Consider the following 15,096-nt stretch of genomic DNA (forward strand, 5'->3'; position numbering starts at 1 on the left):
ACATAAGCATTGACAAGAGCCCATGGACTGAATTCCTGCTCAAACAGGTATATGTCACGACCTGATGGGGTTATACTACTGCAAAACTGACTGTGAAAAGTAGTTCTTAAGAACTCTAAGACCTCATTCATCCCATTTACCCAAGGGCAGTACACTGAGATCACAGCAGGTTCCTTTTAGTGGCAGAGGAAAGAAACACTTGGTACAGCCCAAGGAGGAGCTGAATATTCATTCCTCTGTATTCACTGAATATTAGGGGAGCCACAAGACTGCTGGGTTTGTACAAACGGCTCAGCAATTAAAGAATGTGGAGCCTCTTTCAGGCTTTGATGCTGAGCTTGTGCTTCGCTTCACTTCTTCCTGCCTTCTTCAGCAGGTTTCATGAATTTTCCCTTGCAATAATTCGGCATTTTCTTTACTTTACTACTTTGCAGAACTGGGAGACAGGGAGGCTAGGCAACTCCTTCAGCATTATGCAGGAGGTGACACAGCAGCAGAGGAGGTTTCACAACCACAGGCAGGTGTTCTAAATACTCAGCAATCTTTCTCTAATACACCTATCAGCAGCAGAACTGGGAACAAGACTAAAATTTTTAAAGGCCTGAACTGTAAAAAAAAAAACGTAAACCTGAAAAAATCCCAGTAAGTTTATTCATGCTCACGCAAACTAAAAGACTGTTAAATGTTTCTTTCTGCTTTACTCCAGGATGCTACTTCAGCCTGATGACTCCTTGCAGATTCTAGCACCTGTGGAAGCTGATGTGGGTTTCTATGCTTGCAATGCATCCAATGCCCTGGGATCTGACTCTGTCTCTATTGCTGTCACTCTAGCAGGTAAATTGTTCACTCTCTGTGATTGTAGGATGGTCCTTGCCACTTGTGTGATTCTGCACAGAAACTGTTAGGGAACAGGTGGCTGAAGATGCTGTGTGGGCAAGGTGGGTCAACAGAGGTATACTGCTGAAAACACAGGGTATGAACTCTGGAAAACCCTGAGGCATAGTGCAGCTTTCACAGTTAGTTTATGAGATTTGTGAATTTCTGCAAGAGATTGATGCTTTTTCTCACTTGCTGCATCTGTCATGCTCTCATCCTGGTTATTCATAGCCTATATGGTCAGCACAGTCCAAGCCTCCCAATTTGTATGCTTCCTTTTAAACCTATCACTGATCTCTTCAAGTCTAACAGACTCATTGAAGGACTTATTCAGATGTACATTAGGCAAGCCTGAAAAATAGCAGAGCTGAAGAGCCGGGCCCTTGCAAGATCAAGCCCTTGTATCATATTTGATCCATTGTGGCAGAAGAATGGCTGACACTTTCAATTGCTGGGAAATAGATGTTCACAAAAAAATTAACTTCTAGGTTTATATTTACCTAGTATCAGGTGAGTTCTAAAGCAGACTAAATATCCTTTGTTAGCTTAGATTTCTGTTCTAAAGAAAACACACCTGAATAAAAGCCAAGGGCAAGGGGAGGTAGTGCGTGAATCCAGCTTCTTCAAGGTTCATTGATAGGCAATGTCAGCAGGCTCACAACCACATCAGGACCAGCAGAGAGGCAGAGCAGCAAACGTGAACGAGGAGCTGTTGAGTAAGATGAAGAGACAGAAGAGACAGACAAGGACTGTGGCAAGGCAGAGAGGTCTTGGAGAAGGAGGATCCTATTTATCACAAAGGAAACACATTAGAAATGCTAGAAAGCTTATTGATTTTTCAGACCTCTCCATTTTACTGCTTCAGAATGTGAAAGTATTTGGAGGCCTCCAAGGTGCAGGCAATGACCATCAGCTGCCTATGTATCCATGTGTAATTAAAGGAGGGAATAGCAGTTGATGAGTTTGAGGGTTTTTTACACCAAACACAGAGAAACTTTCAGGCAAGAAGAGCATAAAGAAAATCTAAGAATGAAGCAATGGCCTGCAGTGAAGTTCTGATGATCAGTAAACCAACTGGAAAGAGACCTTGTCTGTCCCTTAGAAGGAGAACAGCTGAATCCCCCAGAGTGGAAAAGGAAGATCTGCATCAGAGCTACATATTACATGTAGGCAAAAACAAAGATACTGATCCTTTGTACACTACTGCAGATCAGCAATATCTTTGCTGAATTCCAGGCAGCAGGGCAGTGGTGTTGCTGCTAAGACAGTTAGGAGCAACTCCATAGTAATCCTCTTTTATTGCACCAGCAAGCAGCTGAATACAAGATTTAAAAAATATTTTTAATATAATTTATAATAAAAAATTATTTATTAAAGTCAAAAGTACTATTCTATCCCTATTCCTTAAGTGAGTTTAAAAGCCAGTTTTGTACGACGTAATTTGTGTGGAGACAATACTGTGTGAAGCCACAGAAAAATAAACTGAGCATTAGGTGTCCATGTGGCACAGGAAGACTAATAGCTGTTTTATTATAATTAATTATCAAGGCTGTACTTTTAACTGTTTTTAGATGAATTAATATTCATGCACCCCAGACTCAAGCTGAACTCTGCTTAGGAACTGGTATACACTTCCATCTCACATCCAAAGCAAAGAGCTGAGCGTTTTATAAAATGAGGCCATAAATATCAACATGAGATATTGAGCGGGTTTTGGAACAAAGCAACAAACTTTCTGGCAGAATGGAAGTACTTTCTCAAAAAAAAACTGGAAAGCTGAGACTGTCCTTAGAGGCATCAGGAGTGGGGCGGAAAGCTTTTTTCATTGAAGAATTTTCTGATTCATTTAACACATGCATGGAAAAAAAGATAGTGGAATATGCTTCCATTTTTATCAATGGTTTGTTACTTTTTATGGGTTGAACAGCTAAAAGATTTTTAATCTTTTAATGAGATTGTGGAAACGAATGAGGAAAATAAAAGGCTGATGTATAGCTGAAGAATTCTTTTCTTTTCTTTAGGCTTTGCCACAAAACATTAAAGCCTTGAGAGATATTACAACAATAAAATGTAATATTTTACTTTGCTATTCTTAGGCATTAAAAGCACCAAAAGAGAAATAAAAAAAATACAAAAAAAGAACCCAAACTGATATGACAGGAATTCCAGATAAAATGAATATTTTAAAAGCCCTGGAAATATATGCAGAAATTTATAGTTAGGACTGAATTCAATCTTCAAGACTCCCCATGAGCTCAATGAATCCACTTTTTTTTTTTCTCACCTACATATTTTCTTCCTTGACCACCTTCAAATTAACATGCAAATGAACCCAGCGGTAGACATTAGCCTAGAACTGCAGCTTTTGAAGGCAAATGATGATATCTGAACCTGTTTTGTATCTGACCCTTCATTTAAAGGGGAAAAAAATGTGTTTATAGATTTTTGGATAAAGAGTTTGTAAATACAAGTCAAAAACACCCAAGTCCCATACCATTTGAAGCGATGTCATGTTCTACCCCTCCATCCATCATCCTGCCTGCAAAGCATCTTGTCTGGGGCAGGGGTCTGCCTTAACTCAGCTCTGTCAGCTCTGCTGCTTCACTCCCCTTTCTCAGAGCTAAGCCCAAGTATCTCTGAACTGTTTTGTGTCATGTAGTCATGCCTTTACAGTACTCCTATGAAAGGAGTATTAGAAGGCTCCTTAAGCCCCTGGTGGTAGATAACTCCACAGCTAATCCCACATGGTCAGGGACAACAGCAGGAGAACACCTTGACCCACTTGCTTGCTGTCACCTGTGTTGGAAGCACACTGAAAACAATTTGGAAAGTTTGCTGCAGGCAAAGAAGGTATCTGTTAGAGACAAACAATGTTAATGCATAGCACCGTTACTACGGGCTTTAGGAACACAAAATGGGTTAGCTCACAGAAAGTAGCTTGTTTATGTCCCTCATTTTCTGACACTAGCCATTATGAGAAAACTTTCTGGTTATGGCGTGGTCTTCCCAATCCCGGTGTTTCCACTATAGACTATAGAAAACACATTTGATGTGTAGAAACAGCTTGCAGGTTGCTGTAAACCTCCCTCACTATTAATGTGCCTGTAGCCATCACTCCGGATTCTTTTCCCTATGTTTGGCCTTTGGCAAAGGGTGGTATTTTGGTTGCAGTACCACGCAAACATCTTGCTGCAGCAGCCTCAATTGTGCTGGTGTTTATTGATCCAGCTGGTTCTTATTTGTGTCCATATGGCTTTAACGCTATCCTGCCTCTGCTCTAAGCATGCTTTTTCTTTTTCCAAGACAGCTTTTCCCATGCAATTTGGTGACACCAATATTATAAAAAGCAGGTGGGTGTCCCAGAGTGTCCCAGGCCATCTGTCCCATGCAAGCTCGGTGTGCTTGGTCTGATAAATCATGTTGGTTCTTCTCTGCAGGAAAGCCACTGATAAAGGCATCAAGAGCTACTGTGATAAACACTGAATTTCCAGCTGTTACTGTGGATATCGGAAGCACAGTGAAAACAATCCAAAGAGCAAATGTTACAATCAGCTGCCAGGTTGCAGGTGAGAAATTACTTGGTTTCCCATGCAGATGCCTTCAGCTATAAATTTCTGCGGGGTTCTTTGCTAAGTTAGTGTCTCCAGGTGCAACTGGGTGAATGCAAGGTTTTCCTAGAACTTGGGCAAACTTCTTCACTTCCATTAATTCCTAGCATAGAAATTGCCCTCCTTTTATCAATACCAACAAGAAAAGTGTGTTGGCTTTAGAAAATCTAGAAGATACAACAGGCATCTTTGTTAGAAATACACAGTATGGTGCGGGTACAAAAAAACATATATATTCCTACCTGTTGGGCATGTTTGGTGAGAATATACAAGCATGGACTGACTGACTTATTTCCTCATTGATGAGGGTTTTAAAGTCCACTCCAGTTCCTTCTTTTCCTTCCAAACTCTTTTTTTCAAATTAAGAGTATGTTAGCACACTCTTACTGATTTTTCTTTTTTCATCTTGGGAGTGCCAGAACTCAGAGGAATTCTGCTGAAACAGGGTCCTCCCTGAAACTGTTTTCCAGCCAGAGACTGAATAGCCCTCAGTCTTATGGCAGTAGTTTGCCTGTTTCCAACAGTGACCAAAAAAAGTTGATCTGTGTGTTGCAGTTGGTGGGAATGTTGGTATGGGAAGCAGGGGTGGGCAGAGAGAGAGATCTGGGAAATCTCTACAGAACCAGGGCCAAACCTTTGATTCATTACACCTTTATGCACAGTGTGAGGGAGAACAGGAGGGGAAGGGAGCAGCTTATAAAATGCAAAGTGAGCCGTGCTGAGTATTACACAAGTATCTGCAGTGGAGACTTATATGAAGTCCCTTACACCCTTGCTTTAGCTTCTCATACCTAGCAGTTATTTCAAATTACCCTAATTAAGCATCTGCACTGCAAATATCCAAATATCCTGCTCTTTTTTTTACACTTTTTACTCACTTCAAGCACTTAGTGAATGTCAGTTTTCTTTCTTCAGGTGCTGCCAACCACACCTCTATGCAAATTATTAAGTGAAAAGAGTATTTGGCTCAAGTTTCATTATTTGGTCGTTTGTCCTTTAGCAAAACATTCACAATAGCTGTGCAAATACTAGGCTGGGATTCCAATTTATTGATTACTTTCAGTGGGATTCATGAAAGAAAAATACAGTATCATTTTTTCCTAGTGGTTCATGAGGGAATAAATTCAGTAATTCTGTTGCCCTTTCAACATAGACACTAGACACTCACTTGCAATCAGACCAATGTTCAGTGTCTTTCAAACACAAGGAGATGAAAACTGTACTGTTTTTCCCCAGGCCCTTGTATGCCACCTGCATTGCCAGTGTGTGAAAGAAGCTAAGTAGTATATGAACATAAATTATTTTAGATTTCTGGGTTCTCTCAGCTGCAGATGGGGAAGCCCCATAGATGTAGACAATGACTGCTGATTTAAGAAGTGCAGCCATTTCCCTTCAGTATGAAGACATCATGAAAAGAACGGGATGTGGCTAAGCAAAGTTGCCACAGTTCTTATTGCATCAGAAAACTACAGGAAGGGAGGACAACATGGTCAGGGGCACTAATACAGTGCCTTTTCTGAGAGGAAAATAATCTCCAGCAATTTTATGCAGCCTATCTACCAGGACAAAGTCATCCACAATGGAAAATTCTAGCAGTGTCACAGTAGAATCACTACCATATCTCCCAGAAGAAGGCTTTTTGCGATCTAGTGACTTTACTGTATATTGGATTCTTCTATGATATAGAAAAAAATTGCTTAAATTATGATTTTTTTTCATGGGCATTTATCTTCTACTACTGCCTCTGCAGAAAATGTCAAATATGACATCAGAGATTAATACTGTTGAAATTATGATAAAGTCATAAACCACAAGCTGGGATGTTACACAGGTAATGAGAGTGAGTAATAAGGAAAGAAATGTTTTATAGGAATTAGAATCCTATTTTCATACAAATAGTGTTGATAATTAAAAAACAATTTTTAAAAAGAGCTGCATATGGGAAGAGGTCTAGGAACAGAGTGATTTCCATCAGCTGTCTCACCTTTGTCTGGGAAATAGATCATCTCATAAAACCTGTTGAAGAACTTGACAATAAAAATAATTTTCCTTCTAATATAAGCACAGATTTTTTTGGTTTAGCATCAGGGTTGTGATTGTCTAACCTTTTAATATTTTTTTTATCATTCTACTTAGAATGATCAATTCTAAGGAGAAGAGTAACATGCACTATTGCTTCAGTCAGCAAATGTGTCATATCCTAGTGACTTCTTCAGAGTAGATGGAGTTTACAGCTATGTGGTTTGCCAAAGTTCCCCAGAAGGCACTAACAGTGAAATGACCATCATATCATAGTAAATTAATGTGCAATGTTTGATGCAGTAACTTCAGATAATAAAAGAAAAATTAGAATGTGAGAATTAAGTGAACATAATTAGAAAGCAAACTAACATATACAGAAATTATGTGGAGAATATCCAGATGAAAAAAAAAAAAACTCTTCGCACAGCTTTGTAAAGCTACAGTCTTTTTTCTTCTAGTACTTTCCCTCTAGTCATTTCAGGATGCCCTGAGCCAGCATAGCAACTAAGAGTTGTCCCGGATCCAGATGAGGTACCTGTTAATCTCATCGTTGTTAGCTATGTTGTTATCACAGTGTTGTATAGCCTGTAGTATAGGACCATGCATGTATTGGATCTTGGAGTTTTGTCTCATATAAGGACACATCTTTACTGAGAGTCAACAAGACAGCAGAATAAATATTTATATGAGAAATATTAAGTATAAGGATTGGTTATGACATTTTCTAAAACTACTCCTGCTGTCAAGGGACAAAAGTATACACTTGCTCCTGACAGGTGTTGATAAGCCTGGAGAAGGTTTCCTAAAAACAGGAGATAATGAAAAAGAACATTACCAGAGCCTAGGAAGTAATTTTGTATTGCTCTTTAACTTCTTATGAAAGGCATAAACACTGTCAAAATCTATGTTCTCAGCTTAAACTTACAGATACTGGCTGTAAGACAAGGAAAAACAAAATCATTCTGGGTGCATTAGAGTTTAATTGGCCCCTGATATGAATCATGTCAGGATGAAAATCTATTTTGGTTATACCACAAACAGTGGTGTGGTTTTGTTCAAGGTTGAAAATCGGCCTTATTTCACTTGACATAATTTCACTACTTTGTTCATAGAGATGAAAGGATTTCTTAAACATAGTTAGGAGAATGCAGTCAGTCCCAGATTTCTCCAGAAATAATCCTAAGGTAACTCCTACCCAGAACTCCACTCAGGAGTCTTGCAGATGCCTGTGAGTTCCAGCTGGAGGATTTTCTCCAAGCTTCAAAAAGCCAGCAGCATTTCTGAATGGGCAATTTGATTGCTGTAGGCAATTTCACTTCCAAATGGGATGTAGAAGTAATCTGGATCACATCAGTATCACTAGGAAGCTTTCTGTTGACTTCAGCACTGAAATTGTGCAGATATTCATTCAGATACCAGAAGCTTCAATCATTCTGGCCCAAGCTGTTATTGAAAATACAGTTGGACATGAAAGATGAAACAAATTTAAAAAATCTGTTTCATAGGGCATTTTTCCATGCTGTCCTTCAGACCATAAGACTTCTAACAGAGGCACCTGTCTGAAAAGTATCATATACCATTAGTCACTCTTGAGTCAGAACAGATTTGGAATAGTAACTTAAAGTACATTACTATCCTGCCTTGCATGGCCTTCTCTCTCTGATGTTTCAGCTTGAAGTTTTTTCAACTGTTCTAAACATTCCTTTCCTGTCCATTTCATCTGTATACTTTGCTTTATGACTCGTGGCATTGTAAACCAGTCACCACTGCTAGATCCTTGTATTGCTATGCCTCCTTCGTCAAAAGCTCCTGGTTTAGCAAAATTATCTTGATTAACATGCACAGTTCTGCTTGCTGCATATCCCAGGTAGCCTTTTTGTGCTGGATACATGCACAGTGATGGAGGGGAAAGCTAAAGAATAGATTTAGGTAACTATTCACTATCTAAAGACTTGCCTGCCCAGCAACATGAGTTCTGTTTCCACCTGGCACCTCTCAGACTTTCAGTCTCTGTGATTGTTTCTGCAAGGCAAACACACTCAGCCCTCTGTCCTTTGTCGTTCACTGTTACCCAGCAAAACTGAATGAAATGCTCTTGCTACTTTCCACCCCTCATGGCAATGCTGTGCAGCGATGTGTTTGCTCATCCCTGTGCTGGCTGCATTCTATTCCTATCTTGATGCTTACAAGTGTCACTAAAGGCAGAAGCACAAAGGAAAATGAAGTTGCTACTCACTGACATACTGCTTATCTTCCCTAAAGCAAACTGTAGGGACAGCTGTACAGGTTAGTTTCAAATAATGCCCTGTTATACTGGAAACTTCATATTGAAGACAGAGGAAGAACACCCTTTGCAAAGTATCAGTCAGAAAACTATTTTTGTAGAGCTTTTTAGGTACAGTGCACCTTTTCTAGACTCAACAGTAATACCTCATCAGTAAGGAGTCTTACCTTTAACCTCTTGTTGCTTCTTCTGCTAGTGAAGTGTATACAGGAGGAATCTGCCTTTCTGGACTAAGACTATCCAAGCAGTTGTCTGCAAGAAGAATATTAGTTTTATTTGTCTCCGTATGTATTTATTTATTTTATTTGAGTCCTTGCTCTTGAGGACTGTGGTCATAGGAAGTCCTCATCTTCTCAGCACTCCTCATCCCTTCCTCTTGTCCCACTATTTGCACTTATCTTCCATTATTTTCAAGAAAAACTTGAAAGCTCCACCCAGTTTTGGTCGTCAAAGAAGGAGGATGAGCCCTGGTTGGAATTAGAGAAAACTTCACAATTTCATATGTGATTGTTTATTTCTGAGGTACATTTCTTGATACTTCCATGACTGAATTCTGCAATAGCCATAATGTGAAAACCTGTGCGCTGTAAGTAGCTTAGCCTGCAAAAGAGAATGGATCATACCTTCACTAGTGGCATTCGGAGGACAAGTGCTGGGATGTGAGTGTTTTCCCATCCCAGGGGCTGCAGAACTAGAAAAGTCTCCATTTTCTCTCCTTTGCTCTTTGGAGCTCACCTCTCAAACTTCCTTTCCCTGTAATGGAAACACAATAAACATGCAGGGTTGAATAAACTCAGGGGTTGTGGTTGTTTGCTATCCATCTGTTGGCTGAACTCCCCTGAGGACTCTGGAAAAAATCAGAGTGAGGTTTTAAGTGGTGGTCAGCCCACCCATGCCACATAGGTCAAAGAGTAGCAGCCAGAGGGACAGCTGTGTAATGGTCATATCCCAGCGGGGGGGCGGGGAGGGGAGCATGTCAGAAACAGGCCAAAGCCCATCCTTTTAAAAAAGCTGAGTTGTAGCAATACAAGAGGATAAACCTTGGGAAAACAGCAGCATAGGCAAGAATGATTAGTTCTCTGGGTATGCCATGAAGGGTCCAGATTAGCATATGCTATTTACCCTCAGACAAAGGTGAGAAAAACCCTGCAGTCTTTTATAGCCTGCTTCCTGCTATTTTCTGAATGTGGACAAGACCCTCTGCCCTTACAAGGCTTCAGCTTTCCTTCCTGGCTGCCAGGCTCACACATACTCATTCCAGATGTCTTGGCAAAGCCACCAGGTGACTCATGGAGAGGTGGAAAAAAGGCCACAATCCTTTGATGTGGAAGAATAGGAAAAAATCTCCCCTTCCCACTTCCATCTGCACATGCTTAGCAAGGCACCTGCAATCAGGCACTTACTGCAAATACAGTCAAATGGGTGGCCATGCTCAGTGACCACAGCCCGAGGGAGGTATTTCTGATGCCAGGGCCACAGAACTGACAGTAGGGTGGGGTTTTTTGGCATGGAGGCACAACCAGAAAGGTAGTGCAATGGGCAGAAGAACATGTTGCTGTGACATGAGGCAGGGAATGGTTTAGGTGGGCAGCAGATACTTAAGAATACCTGCCTGTATGCATGATCTTAATCTACAGTAGACATAAGGAAACTGAACGTTCATGTGAAAGAGATTAACTGTGTCCCACATACAGACAGTACCGCAAGCAGGAGAGCATGCACTCCAGCAGTTACCAGGATTGGCAATGTGCTGCTCCTTACAGCCATGGGTCCACACAATATCATTTCCTCCCAGGCACAGCTCCAGAGGTCTATCCCATCTCTTAAGACTTCCAATACCATTTCACATAAACCAATTGCTTACTAGTCAGTAAAACTAAGTTACCTGATCTGGTATGCATTTAAACTGAGGTGGAAATGCCTATGTCGAAGAAATACTATCTACAGCAAGACCAGAGGTCTTGCCAGCTGCACATGAGAACCCATTCTGGTTTTGTTGGGTACAAAAGGGTACCCAACAGAGATAGCTGGGACCTTAGATCCAAGCCACAAAAGGAGGCAATTCTTCCTGTAGCAGGTTATGGATCTGTAACGGTCTGTTGCCTGAGGCCTCCTGGTTAGATTGCTGAAACTGCTTTTCTGAAGATGTAAATGCTAAATTGTTTGCATAATTTCAAAAAGGAAGATCACATGAGTTAAAAGAAATCCATGGGGCGCTCCTAACTGCACAGAAACTACTTCAGGCTCCAAAAGTTCCTGAGTTGAAACTACTGGGAGGCTGGGAGAGGCACGAGCTTATGGCTTCTTCCAGAGACAGCATACTAGGCTAGATTAACTTTGTTCTGATCCAATATAGGCTTGCTTTTAAGATTAATGAGTCCAAAGTTTGCTTGTGCAACTCTGGGACACTGAAAGGGAAGACTTCAATTCAGTTTTAACTCTTCTGCTCTGTCTCAAGGTGATCTAAGAAACACAGAGACAGGCAATGTGAAAGAATTGATTAAACACTTCTGAAGTGCAAAATATTCACTACAAAGTCATATTAAAATATTAAAATTAAAATTGCTCTATCTTAACATTTTTTTCTGTAGCAACCATAACACTGTTTAGCAACTACTGTATCTTACTTGTGTTATGTTTTGTCAATGTTTTTGCAGGTGTTCCTGAAGCAGAAGTTACTTGGTTTAAGAACAAGGTCAAGCTGTCCTCTGCTCACCATCTGAATGATGGGTTGCTGCTAATTGCAAACGTTTCCCTGTCAGATCAGGGGTTGTACTCCTGCAAGGCAGCCAATCTTCGTGGGGAGGTAACTGAAAGCTCCCAGCTGTTGGTTCTTGGTGAGTCCAGGGTATTTTGCACTTGCAGCAATAGTAATGTGGCTGCTGGCACATCCAGGCAGCAGTACTAATCAGAGTATGTGGAAAGAGGGAACGGCGTACAGGAAGCCCTGTTCTAAGGAAAGAACCAGTCTGTATTTGTTCACTGGGCAGCGTCACATGAAACAAGGTGGTGGTAAAAGGAAAATGGATAAGGAGAAAATGTTTAAGCACAGGGACTGCACCTCCCAGTACTGAGATACTTAGTTTCACTCTTTCAGACTTACTAGCTAACAAAAGCATTTATTAACCATTTCTTAAAGTGGCTCTCTTGAAATAAGAAAGATGCCACCTGTCCCCTGTGAAGTGCTTTGCGTCTGCTGAGCAGACATTCCGTACATGGCTGTGTGATACAGACCCATTTCACACCTGGTACACACCACACCGTTGTGCATAAACCCAGTGTGCTTTTAAAAAGCACTTCCCAAGTTCAACAAATGGCCAAGTTTACTGTTTCTTGGGTTTCTGAACAACAGACAGAAAGCCCAGCTGGGTGACTTGAAAAGATGTGTCAGCTGTGAAGTGTGGGTGGAAGTGGAAGTGTTACCTGTTCATAATCTGATGTGTGGGAAAGGGGTTTCCTTTCCTGGCAACTCATCTTCTATCATTTCTCCATGCCTGGCAGATGAATGATCCAGCTAGACTTAGTGATTCTGTACATACGATAGTGAAACCTAGTCCCTGTTATTGATGGAACATCATTAAAGCATCTTTTACAGCTCTCATCTTTCATGACTAGAGTAAGCACAGGTTCCATGGATGATGCAGCTTCCAAAAGAAGTTTTAAAGTGAAATCAACACTAAAACCCCTCTATGGATGTTCACATGAGTTCACTGTGAATCCAGACTTGCTACAGAAAATTGGTCTAAAAACATTCGGGGGTGTGGAGGTGGGGGGGTGCAGGAGAGGGAGGGACCAACTGGGTTTCAGCCTATAAATAAAAATTTCCACATGATCTTTACATCCTTTTCTGATCTTTATAAATGGTTTAGTTTTTACAGATGGAAAGTTACTGTGAGCTACACAAGCTGCTTATGTTTGTAGGCAAATGGCATGTTTAGTTCCTTGATGGAAAGAAACAGACCAAGCATCCATGACTCGTACTTCTGGTGCTAAATGTGATCAGCAATAGAAAACTTGCTTAGCATGTGCTGTCATCTAATTGAAAGGGAATGAAGCTACCATTCACTTAAATCAAACATCTCATCATTTCCATGACAAACAGAATTGGGAATGATAGGCAATGCAATCGATTTTTAAAATAGCATTATGGTTAGTGAAGAACTAAATCCCTGCAGTTGACAGCATAGACTGATCCTCTTGAGCTCTGAACTCTTACACATTTGGAGCTTTACCTAAATATACCACAGGATTTGGCAGGGTTATAACCATATCTAATCAGGGCTTGATCCAGGCTGTAGCAGACATTAAATTTTTTTCCAGCCACTGCTGTGGACACTGGATTTAGCTTCTGTGCTGTATAAATTTGCTCTTTCACCCAAGCTGTACATGGTATTTCCTGATATCATGTACCTTTGTCACATATGAAGAGGGTCAATCAGAATGCCATGGTATCCTTCAGAGAGAATTTATTTTATTTTGTGGTCATACTGATTCAGATGTTAGTTTAATACTTTCTCTAGTGCCTTACCTAAAGTGAGGCAAAGCACACCTTTAGTAGTCGCCCAAAGCTGCTTAGGCTGCCCCTCTGAAATCATTATATTGCAGCACGGCAAATAATGCAGTAGGTGTGGGTGGGGGTGGGTGGGGGTGGGGTGTGGGGTGTGGGGGGGTGGGGGGGTGTATGTGTGGAGGGGTGGGGGTGTGTGTGGGTGTGTGTGTATGTGGGTGTGTGTGGGTGTGGGTGTGGGGGGGTGTGGGGGGGTGTGGGTGTGGGTGTGGGGGGGTGTGGGGGGGTGTGGGTGTGGGGTGTGGGTGTGGGGGGGGGTGTGGGGGGGGGGTGTGGGGAGGGGGGTGTGTGGAGGGGGGGAGTGGGGGGGGGGGGGGGTAGTGTCTGATGTCCCTGAGATGTTTTCATCTATAGTGTTGCTCATCACTTCAGTCTCCCAACCTGTTTGTTACCAGAGCCTCCACGACCTCTTCCTTACCTAGAAGACTTTACAGCAGTGGTTTCCAGTGCTGGGACCAACACTCATTCAGTGCTGACCTCTCCTTCAGGAACAAAAATGACCATCAGTCCAGGAAGCTCTGCTCTCATAGGTAAGTCAAGTGGTTTAAGATTTTTTATTATTATTAAAAGGGGTTTAGAATTAGAATACAGTTAAGCATCCAGTTATCCATTGCAGTTAAGCTTCCAATTATCCAGCCATGAAGCACTGAGACAAAACACATCAAACCATCAATGCATTGTCAGTCATAATTGCTGCCAACTTGTTCTCAGAACTCAGAAACTCATTTTTAAAAAGGAAGTCCTTTTATTAGTAAAATGTCCCAAAGCATGTGGAATAAGGGCTCCGTTGCACCACACTGTGCAGCACCCTGTAAGAAGCAGTCCCTGTTCTAGAGGCTGCCAATCTCATTCGAAGCAAGACTTGGCAAACTCATGTGCCAGTTGATCTAAAAGAAGAAACACTTGTGGTTCTGTTTTTCTTTTTATTCTGCATTTCGATACTAATCCTTCCATATGTCTGATATTCATATTGCATATCCTACTTCTTCAGAGCCTTTCCTAGAGTTTTGCCTCTATCCCTCTAGACATGTTTTTCTCTTGCAAGCTCCTTGCTTCATTGTCTTCATTTTATATGTCTTTGGTATATCATACAACCAGTATCTGTGGAAAGCCATATCTGGAAACTATCCTTAATGAAATGCTTTTCTTCTTTTCATCCTTTTCTCCCTTCCATATCTCTTTCTCCTCTTTACACTGCAAGTTCTGTTAGATGCTGTAAACTCATTTCAAGTCTGTGGGTGTGATTTTTTTGCAAAAAGAATCTCATCCTTTCCTAAAGCTCAGGGTATGTTTATTTTAAAATTTTATTTCTTACGCTGATCTCGAGCCTCTACAAACTGTCAGGCTCAGACAGGCAAACAGCTTCTCTAATGGCCTTGTTACTGCATACAGTGAAATCTTGTCAAGTCCTGCAGTTTCAGAGCAATCTTTTTTCTTTTCAGAGCTAGGCATCTGAAACTTTTAGCAAAGGGTCTGTAGCTGGCCTGAGCATTTATAGCTCTGGTCTCTGTACCTTCCAAAACACTCTTTGCTTACATTTAGTAGCAATTTTAAGATTTTATTTCACAGTGGAGGCTTTCTATTTATGTTTTCAGTTTTGTATGGTTTACTTTTCCCCAGTGCTGACATTTGCATACGTTTGCAATGGCTTTTAGCTTGCAGCTCTGGATTACATTTCTGCTTGCACAAAAACTGCACTGAAGTAGTCCTTAGTGGGGGGAATACCTGAAGGTATTTAA

The 15,096-nt window shown here is 41.1% G+C and overlaps 1 protein-coding gene across 2 annotated transcripts in view; it reads left to right on the forward strand.

The window, feature by feature from the left end:
* The window catches only part of ADAMTSL1 (ADAMTS like 1), a 449,261-nt gene that overhangs the window by 409,917 nt on the left and 24,248 nt on the right, over positions 1–15,096 (forward strand). For both annotated transcript variants that reach the window (XM_080372870.1, XM_080372871.1), the window contains 4 exons: positions 707–834; positions 4,314–4,442; positions 11,448–11,627; positions 13,753–13,887. In XM_080372870.1, coding sequence (XP_080228996.1) covers positions 707–834; positions 4,314–4,442; positions 11,448–11,627; positions 13,753–13,887 — 572 coding nt within the window. The remainder of the gene's footprint in view (positions 1–706; positions 835–4,313; positions 4,443–11,447; positions 11,628–13,752; positions 13,888–15,096) is intronic.

The sequence above is a fragment of the Falco punctatus genome (genome assembly GCF_963210335.1).
Source record: "Falco punctatus genome assembly, chromosome: Z".
Classification (NCBI taxonomy): Eukaryota; Metazoa; Chordata; class Aves; order Falconiformes; family Falconidae; genus Falco; species Falco punctatus.